Source organism: Barbatula barbatula (genome assembly GCF_947034865.1).
Source record: "Barbatula barbatula genome assembly, chromosome: 11".
Taxonomy (NCBI): domain Eukaryota; kingdom Metazoa; phylum Chordata; class Actinopteri; order Cypriniformes; family Nemacheilidae; genus Barbatula; species Barbatula barbatula.
The window spans coordinates 21922033-21943640 of NC_136774.1; the positions used below are offsets into that span (position 1 = coordinate 21922033).

The 21608-nt window shown below is 38.6% G+C and overlaps 2 protein-coding genes across 12 annotated transcripts in view; both read right to left on the minus strand.

The window, feature by feature from the left end:
- The window catches only part of ccdc120a (coiled-coil domain containing 120a), a 37039-nt gene extending 28958 nt beyond the window's left edge, over positions 1-8081 (minus strand). Inside the window, exon 1 of one of the 2 annotated variants that reach the window (XM_079466964.1) lies at positions 7892-8081. The gene's annotated coding sequence lies outside the window, so the exon portion shown is untranslated. The remainder of the gene's footprint in view (positions 1-7891) is intronic. The other variant, XM_079466963.1, reaches the window with a different exon arrangement.
- A 1155-nt stretch (positions 8082-9236) lies between these two features.
- Positions 9237-21335, minus strand: mbd1a (methyl-CpG binding domain protein 1a). Of its 10 annotated transcripts, none has more exons than XM_079467661.1 (14): positions 20706-20831; positions 17544-18020; positions 17099-17198; positions 16526-16956; positions 14641-14711; positions 14499-14542; positions 13893-13943; positions 13711-13746; positions 13546-13605; positions 13272-13460; positions 12928-13182; positions 12370-12462; positions 10909-11160; positions 9237-10770 (listed from the first exon to the last, which is right to left on the minus strand). In XM_079467661.1, exons 2-14 carry the CDS (start codon positions 17780-17782, stop codon positions 10300-10302), a joined length of 2292 nt encoding a protein of 763 aa, XP_079323787.1. In that variant the 5' UTR covers positions 17783-18020; positions 20706-20831; the 3' UTR covers positions 9237-10299. The 10 variants fall into 10 exon arrangements, with proteins under 10 accessions (XP_079323787.1, XP_079323789.1, XP_079323791.1 ...); XM_079467663.1 differs by lacking the exon at positions 20706-20831 and adding an exon at positions 20448-20521; XM_079467665.1 differs by lacking the exon at positions 20706-20831 and adding an exon at positions 20376-20505.
- Positions 21336-21608: the final 273 nt, after the last annotated feature.

Genomic DNA, 21608 nt, shown 5'->3' on the forward strand with positions numbered 1-21608 from the left:
AACAACCTGCCTGCGGCACAGAGGTGTGAAGCATCTTGAAATCAGAAGAGAAAAGATGTTTCAAAATAGATCACTTCCTGTTCTCATTTCAATAAACAACACTGAATCCACCCAGTTTTTACAACATGATGCATTTAAAGGGAAAGTACACCCAAAAACACATGATTCTGTCATGATTTATTAACCCTTCAAACCTGTATGACTTTCGTCTGTTGAACACCACAGACGAGGTTTTGTGTCCATACAGTGGAAGTCAATGGGGTCCAATGTTGTTTGGTTATCAAAGTTCTTCTTTGGTGTACTACAGAAGAGAAAAAAGTCAAGCAGTTTCAAGATGAGGCTGAATAAATGATGACAGATTCATTTTTTTTGCCTAATCCATCCTTCTAAATACACGTACGTTCAAATCAGTGATAATTATGATAAAGCAAAGTAATGTTGAAAGAATAAAAACAAAAAAAGACGGACAGATAATCTTGTTTATATGCAAATACTACAATGTTTTCCACCTACACACATCCCAACACAAGCTCTTCTAACAAAGCAAATATTTGTAGAGAGAAAAAGCATCAGAGCTCAAGGTCACGCTCCCGAAATGAACTTGGTCCAACAATACATTTTACATCTGTGAAGTCGTTTTTCAAGGACAATATTGTACAAACCGAACTACATCTCCGCTGTTCCCTTTGCATTTGAGGGACATTTCCTGCACTTAGCTTTTGTTTTACGGTCTCCATTTTCTAGCGAGCTTTACAACTGTACTCATCCTTTCTCTGCCAGGCAGCCCATCCTTGACACCACCGCAATGCTTTTGTATGCTTTTCTTGCCCTGTAACAGTCACACCCACCCCAAGTCTCCCTCTCGCTCACTGGTTATCTCCTCTACCAGGCAGCCAACAGCAAGTGAGGTAACATCTTTAAAATGTGCATGCTGGAGTAGGTTTTAATGCCCCGTAGCCAGTTTCTCTCTCTCACGCTCATCTGTCTCTCTCGGTGTTCGCTTTATAACATGACCTACATTTTTCTGCTCGAGTGAAGCTTAGAGATCCGTCACAGTTCAATACTCGGCGAGAGCAACGCATTGAGCAGAGAGCGATCGGGGACGGAAGCCAACCGCTGCATGGCAACAACGCAAAAAATCCCTTACTAAAAATAGTGCCATTTCCCAGACTGGCAGCACTGACTGCGCAGCCAATAACCTTTCACCCCTGAGGTACCAGCGTGAGGAAGCATATCTGGGCCGATGTCAGCGTCTTTGGGTGTCTGCACTGAAACGATGGGGTCAAATTTATGTTCACCGTAGCAACGGCAAAACAAAAGTGCCATCCTTGCAAAATGGAATGACACACAATGAAGCTGCGTTTGTGTGTGTCTGCTCGGCTTTGAGACTTCGGGACGGGTCGCTTTAAATTCCCCTGAGGTCTTTGTAGCCATCGGTCACACTGCTTGCTGAACTGTTCTCCCAATTTGCCTCACGATTTTCCTCACTTTCTACCCCGTGAGGCTTTTACGAGAGCTGTAGGAGTCAGTTTGTGTCTGACACACCCGTTAGACTCTACAGCATCTCGACCTTTTATTGACTTTCCTTTATTGAAAGCTGAAGTATTTTTCTTTGTTAAATACTTTCTCCAATACTAAGCTGTGAGTTTGGGGCGGGACTATCCAATGGAAGACAAGACATGAGATGCGTCTACCTGTTTTCAACAAACAAACAAAATAGTTAAAATGGTTAAAATACTTTAAAATTGACAATTTCTCTTAAAAAGTATGATATAATCGTAAATAATCTGACATATAAAGTGAGAAAATCGCGAAAAACGTTTCTCAAGTGTGCTTCTACTAGCCTATACTTTTCAAACTAAAAGAAGAAAGAAAACTTTCAGTCTACTTTATGTGTACTAATAAGTTAACTAAATAACTTAAAAGTTAACTAAAACTAAATAATATAAATAACAAAAAATCTTTAAATTAGGCAATTTAGAAATAGTACACACAAGTACTAGTATTTGACCTAACTACATAAAGTAAACAGTATCTACTTAATAAAGCAAATTTCAATAAAAATAATAAATTATTTAATGAAGTTAATAATATATGAATTACCAAAATCTTTTTTTGTAAAGTAATAGTTATGTATTCTGTTCAACAGGTGTTTCATATCGTACTTCCTGGTTTAACATATATGAAAGCAGAAAACTATATTGCCCAACCAGAATCCAGTACCAGAACGATCCGATTCATAGTAAAGCGTATTGGATCTGCATACCCATAACTGGATTGCTTACATTTAGATCTTAAACTTGAGGTTTAACTATAGTGTGCTTTAGGATCAGAGCATGAAACGTCCATTAACTCAAACACAGTGTGTTAATAGCAGGTATTTGAGAAACTGATCCGTCCTTCAAGGAGTTAATACTCGAAGGGACGTGGGAAAAGCCCTTGAAAGCCACTAATCTTCTAAACTCCATACCACACACATCCATCAGCCTGATCTCATAAAAACAGCATTTACACAACATCACAAAGTGCCTTATAATAATTATCTCATTTTGTGTTCTGCTTACACATTTGGAAAAAAATCCCTTGTCTACTTTTTGGAGAGAATTTCACGTAGGACATTTCTGCCCTAAACATGTTCATAACTGCCTTAACATTAAGAAGAACAGCAAAGAAAGTGAAAGAGAGCGAGATAGAGAAATCGTTATTTATTCTTCAACGTTGCTCTTTTATAGCTCAGGAGGTTCAATTGGGTTCATGGTTATGTTTTGCATCAGATGTTTCTCCTACAATTCTTAGCAAAAATGAATGAGATTAAATGAGAAAGATTATAGAGCTAGAAATCTAATATTGATAACTCTGCACACAAGAAACATCATGAGATCCCTATCATATCTCAATTATTTCTTCTAGACAGGAATGTCGTCTGCATCTCAGATATTCCTCCAGAAATCTCACAAATGTCTCCATTACGGTTTCATAAAAGATCTCAACAATGTCTCAAGCTCAGCTCAGATTTTCTAAATCCATATCAAGCTATTTAAGAGTTTGAACATTGTGCGTGATGTTGTTGAGATCTCTTCTTATTTCACAAAGAAAATAATGTTGCCACTTATCCTCCAATAGGATTAAAACACTATTCAGCCAAGCAAGTCAATGCACAATATTTACCACTGCATACATACAACCCTCATTACAATGTAATCTCTTGTAGCATTAATATTCATGTATGTTCCTACAGGATTTCAGAAGAGGGCATATGTGTGCATATATAAAGTGTCAGGGGCATAATACTGCTTTAAAAGTCAATACTATGGTTGCTGCTAACATGAATTCTCATAACCTTATATCCACAATGGTTATAGTATCCACATAAGTTATAGTGTGAATAAAAACAAGGTAGTAATGGAAGTCATGCAGTCTGTAAGATGGGCATTTTGGCCACTGGCATTTTGTCTATTTTAAATGTATTCACACATGAAAAAACACTATCGTGTACTATAATACGAAACAATTATTTGTAATCTATGGTATTTTATAGTGCACTATAGTTAAGTGATAAACTACTAAATAGTAGTGGTATATTACAATCTAGTAAATTGATAAACTGTAGTAAATACTTTAAGTAAAATTCCTAGATACTATAGTGTTGTTGAATTTTACCATGGTAAATATAATAGTAAACTGTACTGTATTATTTAATATAATTATTTGTGGTCTATTGTATATTTTATTATACTCTAGTAAACATTAGCAAATAATAAAGCAAACTAAGGTCTTTACAATAGTAACGTTAAAAAACACAAACAGTCTACTATAGTAAATTAATCAAATTGACTAGAATATTTACTACAGAAAACTGTGTTTAGTTGCGGTAAACTATTGTAGTAAATTGATAAACTGTGGTAAATACCAAAGTATTATACAGTATTTTATTGTAAAGTTAAAAAACTCTATAGTATCTAGGATTTTTACTTCAGTTAACAATAGTAAATACTTAACTGTACTATATTATTTACTATAGTTAACCGTGGTAAATTGTGGCAAACTATTGTGTGTTATTGATAAACTGTGATACATATAAAGTATAATCTAGCATTTACTAACGTTCAAAACACTAAAGTAGGCTATCTAGGAATTTTCCTAAAGTTTACTACAGAAATGACTAGAGTATACTATGTTTTTTGGTTGAAACACCAGAACTTATTGAATTGCATCTTTACCTTCCAGAATTAAATTTAATTCATGTATAAAATAAAATCACATAAAACATGTATTTTTCCGCAATTTAATTTGTTAGTTATCACACTTTCTTAACAAAACAGCATAGCATCTTCCGCCAGCATCACGTGAACAGCACTGAATTACAGGTAGAAGAGCAGATCTCATCCATCTCTGCCTTATAATCTACTTAATGCACACGGTTTTCTGGATCAGCCTGACCCGTTTTCATTCTGTCTGATTTCCCAGAGCTGTTTCACATTACCATACCTCTCTCTTTCACTTGTGCACACATGCACGCAGGACACCAGTGGTGTATTTATTTCTCTTTGGAAGGCACGACAAATATTTGTGTAATTCCCTTCATAACCTGCATGGGGTTTAGGTGATCTCTCCTTCAGATGCCTCGTAAGCCCTCATATTTCAATAACAACGGTTCAGCAGCGCAGCGTGAGTCTCGGCACAAATTCCAGTGCTCTTGTGCCGGCTCTGCGCTCTCTCACAATCTAACCCTCCAGGGTATAAGCATCCTTCTGACATGAGAGTGATTACAAACTCATTAAGCAGAGCCGAGAGCGAGAGCGAGAGACGCAGACCGAGTGTTGACCCAGCTTTGCCACCGACACCCGGGTACAAGACACAACACTGACAGCGAGCTGTAAACCTGACCGCGTGCTCTTATCTCCCCAGCACCTCTCGAGCGGGCACCGACGGGTAAATGCTACAGATCTCTCATGGCTTCACTCCGGCTGTGTGGTTTATTACGTGTACTCTTGTCTTTCGACCCCCAGGGATTTTGAAAGCACAGTTTCCAAGTGCTAAAGTACGTGCATTCTCTCTCTTCATTATGCACAAAGCAACCCTCATTCCTTCCTCTCTCGTATAACACACCCCAGACCGTGTGTCTGGTGAGAATAGGATGAGATGGGGAAAGAATATTCCCGGAGCCTCCAGTGACATGCGATGCTGACCCGTGAATGTCAAATGTGACTTTCTGACGCTAAAGGACTCTCTTCTTCTTTCTCTCTTTGACTGTCATTTCATCTTTTCACTACAGAGAACTAGTCTCAGCTTCAGACGACACATTTAAAAATGTTCTCATGACCCTTATCATTTGAAGTACTGTTAAAAACAAACTGTGATGCTGTATAAGAGAATGAAAATCACACGAGATCCCTTTTATATCGGATTTATTTCTTCTATACATCAATGAGATTAAATGGAGAGCAAATTGAAACTTTTAAATCTCATCTCATAGATTTTCTTCTCAGATATAGAGGCAGAAATCTCAACAATGTCTCAAAATGAGCTCATATTTGTCAAGTCTGACTCTGTAATCAAAAGTCAATATAATGGAAGATATGAATATGAATATGAAACAATATCAAACATGTCTCATCAAATTGACCCAAAATCCAGATTATATGACCTATATTTCATTACAAATGTTATAAACATTTGAGTTGATGCTTAAATGAAACGGAACTTCATCAAATCTGTGACGGGACTATAAGCAACAACTCCATAGAAACGTGATGAAAACTCCATCAATTTTATTTTAGTCTGTGTGAAAACCTAGACTATTCTTGACACATGTATTTTCCTCAGGCTTGTAATATCCCACATGCCCCATTTTTGCACTTATTTTCAACATGATATCTTAGCACTGCGAAATGTTATAAAAAGTTAATTTATAAGATCAAGATAGCCCTAAAGTTAAACATATTCATACGCACAGGCGTAGATACCTGTGCCAGGTCTCACCGACATGTTTGGCCCATACATTAAATCTGCCAACCCCCATGGTCTCTCTCTCTCTGTTTCTCTCTCTCTCTCTCTCTCTGTTTCTCTCTCTTTCTCTCTCTCTGTTTCTCTCTGTTTCTCTCTCCCTCTCTCTCTCTGTTTCTCTCTCTCTCTGTCTCTCTCTGTCTCTCCCTCTCTGTCTCTCCCTCTCTCTGTCTCTCTCTCTCTGTTTCTCTCTCTCTCTCTGTTTCTCTCTCTCTCTCTGTTTCTCTCTCTCTCTGTTTCTCTCTCTCTCTGTTTCTCTCTCTCTCTGTTTCTCTCTCTCTCTGTCTCTCCCTCTCTGTCTCTCCGTCTCTGTCTCTCTGTCTCTCTCTCTTTCTCTCTCTCTTTCTCTCTCTCTCTCTCAGTCTCCCTCTCTCAGTCTCCCTCTCTCTCTCATAAGGGCAGGAGAGGCAGATTAGCAATGAGTGCTCCTGTATGATTTAGGTTAGCAGTATTATACTGAGAAAGACCCTTTCACCCCTGCTGCGGCATAACCCAGTTTACACTCTCAGAACTGCTCTTTCTCTCCCATTCTCTGTAATCCTGTGATTACATTCATGATCTGTAAAGAGGATAACTGGCAAAGATTTGGGCTCCTTCAGCTCAATTCCTCAAGAAGTGAGTCCGAATGTATTAGATGTTTAGTGATATTATTGCATTTACACGACAGTGCATAGAGAACTACGAGGGAGACTTCAAATATTTACATTACAGAGTAGAGACTTTTGTAGGGCGTTTACTGCATCATAAAGGTGTTGTTTTATAATATGACGTCCATTGTGTGACGCAAAACCACCGAGACGTTTGTCAAAAGATCTTCTTTTGTGTTTCACAGAAGAAAGAGCCCGAAAGGGGTCTTGAAGGTAAACAAATGATGACAGAACTATCCCTTTAAACAACAATATATTCAGTTTTAAGTTTCTGCAATACTTACGAGGAAGCTTTTACACAAACATGAGTAAACAAACAAGAAAGCATGTGAACAATACATTTCTGTTTAAAACCTCTATTAGTATGATTCAAATGCTGCATCTGAAAATATAAATATTGTATATTAAAATTAGACATTCTAAAGAACCCGTTGCAATAAAATATGCAAATATTACCATTAAACATGCAAGTATAATATATTATCAAGTGTCCAAAAACAGAGAGAGCCTTTATAAAAAAAAAGTTTAAATTAAGTATAAAGCTGTTTATGTTGCATCAATTTGGTATTTAGGTTTGTGGATGAGCGCAAATCTTCTATCAAGTCTTAAATATTGAATCCTAAATGTTAATAAACTGCCAAATAAAACATTAAACGTGAAGAAGCGCGGATGACTCGTGAACACACCCAAGTTGTCATGAAGAAATGCGCACTGGAACAACTGAACATCCCCATCTTCAAAGCGCGCGTGTATAATCTCAACAACAGGGATAAAAACATCGATTTTACACTTTGCCGCAAAAAGGTGTGACAGAATGTGTGATCGTTATCTGTATAAACTGATCATGCGCTTCCATCTGGAGACATTTGATCCTTCAAGCATCATGCCAACATCACCGAGATCTCACGAAACAAATGCGCACATTATTGAATCATTCAAAAATGTAAAGGAATTCTCTTCATATTTCAAATTGCGAATAGAAATGTGCAATTTAAGCATGAAACATTCAGAAATGACAAAAACATAATCAAAGCGCAGATACGCGACACTGGAGAACTCGAACGTCGACACACGCAATAAATGCATCGATTATAAACACTCCGCACAGCACGTGCGTAAACAACAACACGATATTCACAGAGAATGAATGTGTCTGTTACTGCGTACCATGTGCTGCAAACAACAACAAGCATCTCTAAGCATCAAACACAACATCTCCATTCCTCCTGAAGACATACCTGCTCACCCGTGCACGTGAGGTCCTCTGCATCATTTCAGGAGCGTCTGTGGTCCTTCGTTGAGTTGCATGACAGTCCTCTCTCAGTGCTCACTGATTCACAATCACTCTCATCCTCATCCTCATCACAGCCCGTGTGTTTACACCACACAAAGCATGTTGTAACGCCAGCCCCTCTACACCCTCCGTCTGCAGGGGCAGTATATTTTATACAGCCTTGATCTACACACAGGGACCAAACCAATCACATTTAGTATCTGGTGTCTGTCTGCTTTAACCCCTTCACTACCACAGCAATGATGAACACACCCAAATAAAACACCAAATAAAACGTAAACATATAAATATATAAGAGCATTACTGTAAAACTGAGCAAATATCCGTGGTATATAAATTATCTGTCATATTAAATGCATCCACCAATCTTTTTTTCTAAATGTAGGATAAATGGAAGTTTATTATACTGTTCGTATCAGTGCTGTTCATAATGCTTGGTTCATATTGTTGAAAGCATTGTTTACCCGCTGTGTATTACACCTATGGTTTCTGTGCCCTGATGGTGGTCCATGACTGTCTCTCCTCCGGCATACACGGGGTTAAAATGCAGCAGTAATCCGTAAAGCTCTGTTGAAGATTATGAATCGGTTGGGAAACCGCTTCTCATTCAATAGAGTTTGATTTGTTAATGGGTTTCATCTCCAAATAAAACCTGAAATCCTGTACAAAAATGAAACAGCTGAGCCCTGATAATGCAACTGACCTGAAAAATGGGTCAGTGAAATATAATTGGCATAACATTATGGTACCAGAGGGCCTTTTACACTGGAGGTTTCTGAAATGATGGACCATTATGGAGAATCAGGAGTTAGATTCATTAGATAAACAATAAAAGGATCAAGATTAAAAACCTAAGGAGGCTTCACTTAGGAGGATGTGTGTATCAAACAGTGACTCGGAATGCAAAGACAGACATCATGGGGAAATAAACTCGGGTCTCTTTTTCTGCACTTCCGTATGGAAACAAAGCAGCTCATTCAGGATCAATGTCCCTCTACATGAATGACTCTCTCTCTCTCTCAATCTCCATCCTCTGTTAAACACACGAGAATTGACCGCAGGTGTATCACAGCAAATATAACACAATCTATTTTACAACAAGACGGACATGTCCCGAATGCACTGAATGGATGTCACTTCAAATGTTTGCATTCACAAACGTCCATTCTTTAACTGTATACCTCAATGAGAAGGGAGACTGGGCCACCTTGTGGTAGTACTGAGAAAACAGAGATAAATATACTTTCTGATTTCATCACCTAACTGTAGGAACAAAACCCAGGACTATTTGCATTAGAAAAAAACTTTAATACATTTTCACCACCCTTCATAAAAAATATTCATTTACAATACGTTCTAAAACTTGGTGCAAGATCAAGATTTACAACCGAGATGCTTCTGACATCTCCAGCTTCCAACCTATATTTATAAATAATTTCAGAAAAACATGTATTTTACAGTTCAATTGTTCCTATTTCTGGGGGGGGGGGGGGGCATTAATTGCATTAATGTCAAAACAAAACAATGAGAATCATCAGAAAACGAATGAAAAAAGGATGATTAGATTTCATAATATTGAAAGAAAACAAATAACGCAAAGCATTAAAATGTAATCAATGTATCAAAGTGTTACTTTTGCTACTTTGCAAGTTTACCGCTAGGCTGAGATTATTACAGACAACAGCGCGACACACACAACTCTGAACTAATGCAGTTTGCCGACGTGAGAATTTGTAGTTTATCATGCGTAACACAATTCAGTCACACCAACACAGGTGTGCAATGAACATCAGGCCAAGACATTTTGATACAGTTTTATGCGTTCGAGAACTTTTTCTATACACAAAGGCACCCAGCTAGAGACGAACAATGATAGATGGAAATAATACAGCCTGAGGTATGATTTAAAGAAGTTTCTAAGAGGATAAACGTTTTGGTCTACGACCAGCCAAAGCCCAAACTTACCACGTTAAAGCCAGTGTTACATACAGTACAAAACTGCATTTTCGTTGTACTACATTATCAAACAGTTCTGAATCAACACTCTGAATATCTGCACCAGGGAGGTTTAAGGTTAAAGTTGGTCCGTGAAATCATCCGGAGGTAGTTAAAACGAAACAGAATTACTCCGTGTTGTGTGAAGAAGAAGCCTTTTTGCTCAGCTTCCTCCGTAAATCTATTAAGTTCTCATTTGCCACAGTACAACTAAGCAAAGCACCATTCTGAATGTTGATTCAATTGAGGTTTGCATGAGGCACTAGACATCTGTCTCACTAAAACAGAAGAGTAAGAAAAGTCTTTAAATAAACCTAAAGAAAGGTGGAAGAAAAATGTCTGTCTCCCACCCATCACTCACACCTCTGCAGGATGAGCGCACTTCTCACACTGTTCCTCATCCTTGGGTATAAGCAAATCACACAGAGCCGCTCGCACACACATCCTGGGCTCCCATGGGGTCCCCGGGTTGAAGTTCTGGTGACCCTGACACACACTCAGTCCCTCCAAGTCCAGCAAGAGCGACACCACTTCGCCGACTGAGGTCAGGCAGGTGGGGTGACGCATGTAGACGGAGTGCATGAGGAGGAGAGGCTGGTTCTGAACGCTGATCTGGTAGAAGAAGCCCTTCTCTATCTGGATGACCGTGTCGGCCATGGTGGAGAGTTTGGAGCACTGCAGGAGCTGGAGAATGGGGCCTTTGGCCATGACGCCCACCCAGTGAGCGGGCAGCACGGTCTGACGTAGAGAGTGGAAGAGCTCCATCAGGCCCGAGTCTCTATCAAAGTCACACTCGGTGCCGATCGCCAGACTGAAGATTTGAGTTATCTAGAAAGCAGGCGTGAAATATGAACGTGTCAAACATTATCAACAATATAAACAGAAAGATCAAGCCAACCTAATCATCCAATCTTGCAGAAAATAAAACATCTGAAAAATCATTTTGGAAAAGCTGCCGTCGCTCACCACTGGTGTGTGATCAGGTACATATCCTTGTTGTTCAGGTTGTGCCGTGTTCTGAGGTTCAATTAATTCTGACACCGGTGACCCGACTCTCACCATCTCAATCTGCAGAATATCATTTGGAGTGATGCCCGCGGGCAGAGGACTGGCCACTCCGCCGGCCTCATTCGGCGCCTCTGGATTATTGTTACACAGAGTAACAGGGCTGAGCATACGAGACGCCTCTGGGACACCAGGCAAGGTATAATAGATTTCCTTTAAATACAAAACAAACACACAAAGACTTTAGAGACCATCAATACCAGCTGTCCATAACTGAACGTTATGAATACATTTCCTTTCATTTCATTTCATTTGCTTGCTCCCAGAGGTACACATATGAGAGTTGTGGATGAAGGCGGATGTTCAGGGTTAAGACCTGGTCTGAAAAGATCACAAACAAAGAGCTTCCGGGATTCTAAATGTGTATCGAAAGGATTAAAGATGCAACTATGACGTAATTTCATTTTTTTTAACAGTATAATAATTTGAAAAACATTACCCATAATTCTCTAGCAAGAGCCAACAAACACACACCATTTACATTTATTCATTTGGCAGACTCTTTTATCCAAAGCGACTTACAAGTAATTTTTTACAGTAACATTACTGAAGGGCAATCAGGGGTAAGGCGCCTTGCTCAAGGGCACTTCAGTCATAACCTGCTGGCACTGAGATTAGAACCGGCAACCTTCTGATCACAAGCCCAACGCACTGACCCCTTAACAGCAATAGAGTACCTCAGAGAAATTGTATTGTGACGCAAAATCAGCTCTGTGATAAACAAAGGTTTATATAATCTTCACAGATTAACACAGAATTTGCTATGTTTGGAAACCTAAAAACAATCGTCAGAATGAATTAACTAACATCCTGCTATAAACAGACTACACTACGCTGACTCGATATCAACGGCACCACCCCCAAGCCTCCGACAAAGTTATAAAAACGTTATTACAACGTCTTCCATGGTCATTACTCCTCGAAATTAATCTCCATCCGCATTATTAGAGATTTGTGTCAATGTTGCATTGTGAGATTTATGCGTGCGATGACATCCAATGTTCACACAATAAATCTTTAAAAAAATCACGAGAAGGTTATAACTGGTGTGTTTTACATTTTAGAATCAAACGTGAAAACATTTAGAAGTTTTGTTAACCACAGACCTTATTTTAGGCATTCAACCAAAAAACCCCACAGACTTTGTGGCGATGGAACCGGAAGTACTCAAATGCATACAAAAATACGTAATCTCTGCTATACAAAATAAATAGTTTATTACTCATAAATAATCTTGTATTTCAAAATGTTTTTTTTGTACACTCTTCGTTTTAAAGCCGTTATGTTTGGTTCAAAACATTATATTAGAAGGATTTTAAAAATCCCTAAGGACAGCTGAAACAGTGGACGGTCTACACTCACCTGAGACTGAGGTGGCTGGTTGACATTGAACCCACCGTTATTGTCCATCACAACTTTCATAGGCTCATTCCGAACCACAGAGAGAGAATCAGACTGCAAATAAAAATAATAAATTACCCACGTAAACCTTTTATAAACTCAATAGTTAGAAACAGCTCACACCAACATTTGTATCATGCTTGGCATTTGTAAAGCAAGCTTTCTGTCCGATCTTCTTTCTTTTAAATAACACAGTTAAATGACTTTTACACTAAAGGCTCATTCACACATAGAACAATAACTTATCATTACATAATATTTTATATAACATAAACCATGTTAAAATGAACTAAACTTCCACATATTTTATGTGTGAGCCTTAAAGAATCCAAGTAGATTTAAATGATGTCTGATAGTGATCCCAACATTACTTTCTCCTCTGTTCAGTAAAAGTTGTGATTGGATTATAATAAATGTAAAATATGTATTCATTTTTATTTCTGGTTATCGTTCTTGGTTTCAACAGGCCAACAGATCGGACTTAGACTGTCTAACAAGAAACAATGAGAAGTCGGAAACCTCGTCTGGTTCATCATCATCAATCAAAGCTTCAATAAACATCTCTTCCTCCTCGAAACTGTAATTCCATTTCTTCTTTTGTCTTTTTCTGGTGCCTTTGGTGTTGAAATGTTTCAGTTTCGTCTCATCTTCCGTATCGCTGCCGTAATCTTCACCGCCAAAATCCCAGGGGTCCTTTCGGGTTCGCCGTTTGCCGGTTTTCCCTTGCTTCAACTTTAATTTGATCATTTTTCTTCTTCGTGGACTTCGTAATACCTACAGAACGATAACCGACACATCAAACCATAAAATACACGGCAGGGTACTCCGGTGACAACCGCGCTCTCGTGCCGAAGAATGCGTACCCTTGGGACCTGATGGTGAAGCCTGGACTGCAACTGGCACTGGCGCAGGCGACACTTCTGTCTTTTCTTGTTACTGCCTCCAAACTTGGGCTTGTCCATGCAGAAGTCGCACACGCCGCAGTCGGTCTTTCTCAGACACGCTTCACAACTACGGCACATGCGCCGATTCTTTGAGCGTTTCCTGTACATCTGTACAACAGCAGAAATACAGAAAGTGACGAGCATGTGACACACAAATGGTTGTTTTGTCAGTGAGTGATGTCACTAGACTCACCCAGTTCAATTCATCATCTTCATCACAATCATCATCTCCCCCCCCATCAGGGACTACATCCTAAACACAGCAAAACACAGAAGGACCGGTGTAATCACAGCAAATATATTTATGTTGTTTAGAAACTAAATGAAAAACACGGTGACATGAAACACATTGACGCACCTTTTTGATCACTTTCTTGCATTTGGGAGCCGCTTTCTGCAGGAGACAGAGGACGTCGTGAGTTTACATGTCCAGCAGTTCACATACGGCAAGATTATTCGATGATCTTTGGCAATGCTTTTGAGTTTTACCGTTCGACCCCACTAAAAGCTTCTATATCTACATATTATATTGATCATTACCAGCTTTTTTGGAGGTTTTGTTTTCCCCACCTCCCACTGATCTTGCCCCACCTTAAAAACAACAACAACACATGACAGCACAATGAAAATGCATGAAGACGATGCAAAATCAACACACTCAAATAAATGAGTTGCCAGTGAAGAAAAGAATCGATATAAGAAAATTAGGGATCATCTAAAGGATAGTACTCATGTTGCACAGTCTGTGTTGACATGCAGAGAACCGCGAGACGCATTAATGTTTCTTGACATCTAAACAGTCAAAAGTATCGCCAAAGCCGTCAAACAACTAACACAAACACACGATGATAAAGAATCATAGCAAATTATAAAACCACACTGATGTAACGTCATAAAAACATTAGACAGGCCATGGATACACCTGCAAGAATATCCAGAGACTTTTGCCAAGCACATTATTTCACAAACTTTCTAATATTAAAGACTTCATGAAATAGTCTATTGTAATATAAATGACTGACGCTTACCCCAACACAATTCTTTGGTACATAACTTTGCAGTTGTATCCCAGGACCTCATAATGTACAGCCAGGCTGACAAAAAATAACTCATGCCGTAACGCAAACACTGATAAAACAAACATACCTTCCTAAATACAATGTTTGGAGGCGAGTGTTTCTTTTCTGCCGCTACAGTGAAAAATAAAGGAGATAAATCTCATAAATAATATTGCATAGGAACACATCTGTCCGCTTCTGTTTGCTGACAAAATTAAGCGTTGACATACGCTTGCATTTGTTACACAATGTGTCCCCAACTTTCTCCGCTGGAAATGGGCCTCCACAGCCAACGCAGTCCCTGTCGAAAGAGATATTCACCTTAAATTCAGATCCATTTTAGACGATCACAAGTGCACACAGCTAACAGGTTTAAGCAGGACCAAAAACAGAGACGACACATGGGATAATATAACATCTGTAATTCAAATCTATGACACGGATCACGTGATGCAGAATTAAAGTTCTCGTACCCAACAACAAAGTCTTTGCTTACACCCAAGACTAGAGTTTAAGTCAACGGTTTTTTGTGCTTTTGCATTAAACCTTTTTAACGTTGTTCGTCAATGATGCTTCTTTTTTTATTCAAAAGTAAAAATTTCAAGATATACAGTATTATCAAAAATGTTTAAACCAGGTGAAAAGAAAAGCTGTGGTAAGCGTACCGCTAGTGGTACTTGAAGAGACCCCGGTGGTACGTGACACGACATAAAACTCTATATTGACATTTTGGGTTTTAGATACAATTTCAGATGTTTAATATATGATTGGTAAATACATCTCAGCCTACATGCAATTTTAAAATAGTTGCATGAATTAATGTTTAATTATCGTTGGTGGATGTAAAAGTTAACTCAGGAGCAGACAGGCGGATGTGAGTCTCTCTCCTTCTTCCCACGAGCTGCATGCAATTTACGTTCCTTTTGCATTTCTGCACTTGAACTGCCGTTTAAAGCTATTGTCATTCCACACACGTCTGCATCCACTCGAGGTTAAATCAACGAAGCGTGTGTTGCGATGTATTTTTGATGCGTCACTTTGACAAGAGCGCTGCAGTTAAGTGTAAGTCTCTGTCTGTTATACAGCCGTTCTCTCGATGTTCAATAAATGAGAATCTGAGGACGAGGTTTATAGATAAAGATTCACAGCGCTACTATTAATTTAAGTGTTTATTAATGTGATTTTCTATGGCGGTCATAAACAACGCATTTTATTAAAGGTGGTACTTGATCTGAAAAGTTTGTGAACTACTGTTCTAGAGCAAAATCAAAACATAAAAAAGAAAAGGCCTAAAATGTAATTAAAACTGTTGAAAAGCTTTTTCAAAAACACATATTTACGACAACAAGTGACACTTTTGCTTCTATCTAAAGCTCAAAAAGAGGCGGCCGCAACTCTTGTTTTAAAGTAAAGTATCTGTGTTTCAAAATAAAGTTTCAAAAACATCAGCAAATACATCGAAATTATTTATTTTAGATGTTTTTTGCCTTTATTTCAAAAGAAAGTAGGAGGGAGGACAGGACGTGAAGTTAGAGAGAGAAGGGGGAAAGGACCACGAGTCGGGATTCAAACTCGGGTTGCCCAAATCACAATTGCACTTCATGTCGGAGCGCTTGCCCACAAAGCTTTAAAGAGATACTTCACCCATCATTTATTCACCTTTGCGTTGTTCCAAATCTGTATAAATGTCTTTGTTCTGATGAACACAGAGAAAGATATTTGGAAGAATGCTTATAAGCAGACAGGTTTAGCCCCCCATTTACTTCCATTGTAAAAAATACAATGTAGTCAAAAGATGTGTTTGCTGTCCTACATTCTTCAAAATGTCTTTTTCTGAGTTCAACAGAACATTCTCCAAATATCTTTCTCTTTTTATAGTTTTATTTAATTAACACTGCATATAGGAATTTATAGTCTGTCTGATATTCGACCTGTGTTTTCTTGTACAGCTGCTTTGTAACAATGAATATTGTTAAACTCGCTATATAAATAAACTTAACTTGACTGTGTTCATCAGAACAAAGAAATGTATACAGATTTACAACAACTTGAAGGTGACTAAAAGACTATCCCTTAAACAATGAGCAATTTTTACAAAACCTAAAATGTGCTTACCTCATCAGAAGCAGGATTTCTTCTTTTTCTGGCTCACTTTCATTAAGATCGGCATCGGGAGAATCCGGCGACCCTATTGTCACGGTCTGATCTACGAATGCCTCCGGAGTCTTTGGAGGGCTAATGGGTTGCAGAGGTGGGCACTGCCAGATATGAAGGGGCATCTCAGTCCCATTATTCCCCAGTGTGGCAGGACTTATCTGTTGGGAAACGCTGCTCAGCTGTAAGGATGGAGAGTGACAGGGTGTCCTTTCGACATTGAGCGGCGAGACTCTTGTGAGGGGCGGAGGACTACAAAATACTGGAGAAGAAAAGATGGTAATGGACCCTGTAGGCAAGGTCTGGGTGTGCTGTGGTCTGATTGGTGTGGACATCCGCCTCTTGGGAACTCTGCCAGTTGAACGTTTGCCGTCATTGATGGTATCGACACTCTACACATAGCAAACAACCAGAGAGAAAGGACAATTTTAGAAGTAAAACCAAAATCGATAGTAACACTGAATGTTGAGACACAAACGAGCGCGAGTAAATCATCCTTATGTTATTCTTTCTAACCAGACTCGGCACACGTACCATCTTTTGTACAGCGCCGCCCTGTGCTTTTATCATGTTGAGTCGAGCGCGAACAGTTTTGGCGAGAGGAGGTCGACCTCTTCCACGCTTCTTTCTAAGACTGAAAGCACACGTGAGAAACAAACATGTTTGATTTTTCAACTCAATACGATCAACAGCTGATATGAATATTTACATTTTTCCAGCACGCTCTATTATAAATGTAATCCTGAAACCACATCATCCACTGCCCAAAAATCTGTATAGAACACGTCATCTGTGAAACACAAAAGAAGATATTTTGATATACGTTTCAATTGTTTTGAGGGAGTCAGTGTTGTTTGGTTACCAACGTTCTTCAAAATATCTGCTTTTGTGTTCTGCAGAAGAAACTCATACAGGTCTGGAATGACATGAGGAATACACAAAACATCCCACTGCACGCAAATAAAAATGAGGCACAAACATGTTAGGAATGGTTTTCTTGTTGCTTCGCTCCATGATCTTGTCACCCTCAACAGCATCATCGTCCTCCTCCATTGGCTTCAGCCAATCAGGAATCAGCTCAAACGTCACAACGCTGGCCAAGTTGTTATCCATCGTGTGTTCCACGACCGCAGTGACCGCATCTGCTCCGGTGGGCAAAGAATCACCCCGATCCGTCTCCTCCCGGTCGGATGACAACCTGTTCAGCTCATCCGTCATTTCTGAGCTCTTGATCTGGCCTTGAGGCCTTATTTTACATCAGATTTATATCAGACCGCCGCTTCTGACGAGCTGGAGTATAGAACTGGTGGTTCACATCTTTAATAGGAACCAGGTGACATATCCTCAAAACCTGGAAGGAGTAATTCCATCTCAAGTTGTAAGGGAGCGTCTGGGCTGTTGCTTGAAGTGGCGATGTTTAGTCCATTTTTATTGGTTCCAGATCACTATAATGTACCTGTAAATAGAACACCGATATGTTTCAACGTTATCAAATTTACATCGATGGCCTGGCAAAATGGGGTTATTTTAGCTGCGTTTTAAATATGAATTTATACAACCATTCTAAATCACACACAAATAAAGTCACATTTTTTTTATTTAAGTTCAGCAAAATACTAAGCATAAATATTAGGTACAACGACAACTTGGATCTAAACACAAGCAACTGTTTTTATATAACGCTTCAGCAAATCCTCTAAAGGAAAATGTTTGCTGAACGCACCGAATGTAAATAAAATCCCTCTAGAAAACTGGCCTGCCGGAACGGCTAGAGCTAGCAGAAACACGCTAGACTAGCGTGAAGGAGAATATTTATAGAACGGGGCAGAGACGAGCGGTTGCTATGGTGATGGATTTTGCAGTGAGCCCAGCAGCGAGCGACAGTGGGGAGGTCGATAGAAATGGCCTGAGATTCGATATCTGCAATGCAGCGCAATTACTATGGCAGTAAAACACGCTATAGTAAAGACAGAGTAACGATAGCTAACAGTCAATTATGAAATAGGCTATTAAAGTTTGATAGAAAAGAACACAATTCAACATTTTCTAAAGCCCTAATAAAACCTATATCCAAGAGAACATTTTTGTATACTCACAAATATAAAAATAAACAAACATAAACATGATAAGATTCTCACATGAAATAATACTGTTGTGCACTATGGTAAACTGCAGTAAAATTACACTATAATGATCCGAATCTTATAGTACATATTAAAATACACTATAGTATTTCTTACAGTTGAATTATTACCTTAAGTTAAAGCTACATTTATCCAAACACGCTTTTATCCAAAGCGACTTAAATTGCATCGTCCTATTCATTTATTTCTAAGTCGATAGAATTGGCCTGAGATTCGATATCTGCAATGCAGCGCAATTACTATGGCGGTAAAACACGCTATAGTAAAGACAAAGTAACGATAGCTAACAGTCAATTATGAAATAGGCTATTAAAGTTTGATAGAAAAGAACACAATTCAACATTTTCTAAAGTCCTAATAAAACCTATATCCAAGAGAATATTTTTGTATACTCACAAATATAAAAATAAACAAACATAAACATGATAAGATTCTCACATGAAATAATACTGTTGTGCACTATGGTAAACTGCAGTAAAATTACACTATAATGATCCGAATCTTATAGTACATATTAAAATACACTATAGTATTTCTTACAGTTGAATTATTACCTTAAGTTAATGCTACATTTATCCAAACACGCTTTTATCCAAAGCAACTAACATTGCATCGTCCTATACATTTATTTCTCAGTCGATAGAATTGGCCTGAGATTCGATATCTGCAATGCAGCGCAATTACTATGGCAGTAAAACACGCTATAGTAAAGACAGAGTAAAGATTCTATACTACATAATACTATAGTACACATTACCCGAGTGTTGTAATTATAATATGTACATTACTACTACAGTATTCTTCCATTTTTAGTGTAGAGGTTCGACGGTTTGAACTCACTAAAAATATCTGAAATACTTTCTGAAAAGTATTTATAATCTACAAAGTACACCATTTTTGGTATTGTTTATGCAAACAAGAAAGAAAAATATTTTTGAAGCCCTGAAAATAAGAAATCCATCCAAAACACGAACAAGAAACTACATAATAATTGTGCGTGAAACTCCAATATCTTCACATACTATAATACGAAAAAATCTTTACAGAATTGATTCAGAAAACAAACAATGCAGTAAACAAGAAATGAAATCAAATAACTGAGATGACATTTAAACAACTGAGAATGTTGCATTACTTCATCAATTTAAACATCGTATTTTAATATATGCAACTTTATGTAGCCTATAATGAACTGTGAAGTTACTAAGAACTAAGCAGCAATTCCGCAAAGTTCTTACCCTATTCAAAACTTACATTTAATTTATTTATTTTTTGCTTTAATTAAATTGATTACAGTTAAGCATTCAATTATAATACAAATACCCACATGCGTATGTAATTTTTGTATTAAGTGTCACGACAATCGCATCTTTGCTCTGGCGGCTCGTGCGGAAAACACGCGTGAACAATTCGCCCAACACTGAACCGAGTGGAGCATCGGTTCACTTCGATTCAAACAAACGAAACTTCTCAAAACGTGACTAATTTGAGCGATTCTCTCTCCGTTTAAATCCCAACCGCGATGTATCGCGATAAAGTGATGAACATCGTCGACATTGATCACCAGACTGTCGGGGAAAAATCGACACGAGTTTCGCCAGCCTCCATTTCAGTAATCGCTGAGGAATGCTGCCCCGAACAAACGCGTAAAAAAGCGTAACACCCACGTTTTTATTTTATTACACATCCCGTACAGACGGCACGTTTCGCTGACAAGAACTCGCGCGTTTTCAACATACACTAAGTTTATTTTGCACGAGTCACAACACGACCTCCATTTCGCTTTAAAGAGCCCCCGTCACTGTTGACCCTCCCCACTGCTTTCATCGATACCGACTTTCCGAACGCGTTCGCCTGAGCGGAACCGCGCCGATCGCGCGATTATTTTTCTGCAGTAATATCGTGCAATTGTCGCGTTGTCCGCTTCGCAAATACGCTCTCTTGCAACGCAAAAACGAACATTGTATTAAATACTCGCATCATTGTAAAATTCTTACCGCTGACGATCTTGCTGTTCACCCGCGCCTCGTTCTCTCAGCCGAACAGCGATACTTTCCGTGACCTTCTGCGCATGCGCACACGCGAGCTTCAAAGGACGTCGATCCCGTTCGAGGTTGCGAAAAATTACATTTAGCGGCAGAACGGTCGCGATAGATTGAATCGCTGGAATAATGTTGCTAAAACCATCACGTTAAACGCCATCTGTTTAGATGGATAAGCTTACAAAGAAATTAAACATTACGTAAATATAATTACTTGAAACCTTTTCGCAAAAATACGCGATGCACAGTGACGATCATTTGCCCAGTTAATACCAGTTTGTATCGACATAGATCAATTTTGATCATATGTGAGGAGATCTGGTTTGGCTTAACATCGTTTCCTAACGCATATGGAATTTTAAATAATGCTTTCATGTGGCTCAGTGGTTTGCACTTACTTAGAAACAAATGTTGGCTAAATGCGTAGATGTAAATGCGATGTGTCGCGTGAATTGCACTTAGAATCTGAGAATCATTTTCGCCTCTGAGATGTACACATTTTCGTAAGAAAATCTATCGTTAGAAACCAAATGCACCGCCATCACAAACGCTAATTTTTTTTTATTTTAAAGCGATGTTAATGGTTCAATCTAACGTCATATGATCACTTTTAAGCACCAGAGCCTCTGTTCCTCACGCGCCAACTAAAGACCGTGAAGAAAAAGATAATCTTGGTTTATCGTTTCTTAATAAAAAAAATATAAATAAAAATGTTACGTAGAAAGAGCTGTCTTATTTATTCTGTATTTTAAAAATTAATAATAACTTCATATAACTAATCCTGATCAGATATTCCTTTTGTTATTTTCAACCATTTCAGAATCAGAAACAAGAGGCCACGTGAATATCTTCATTTTT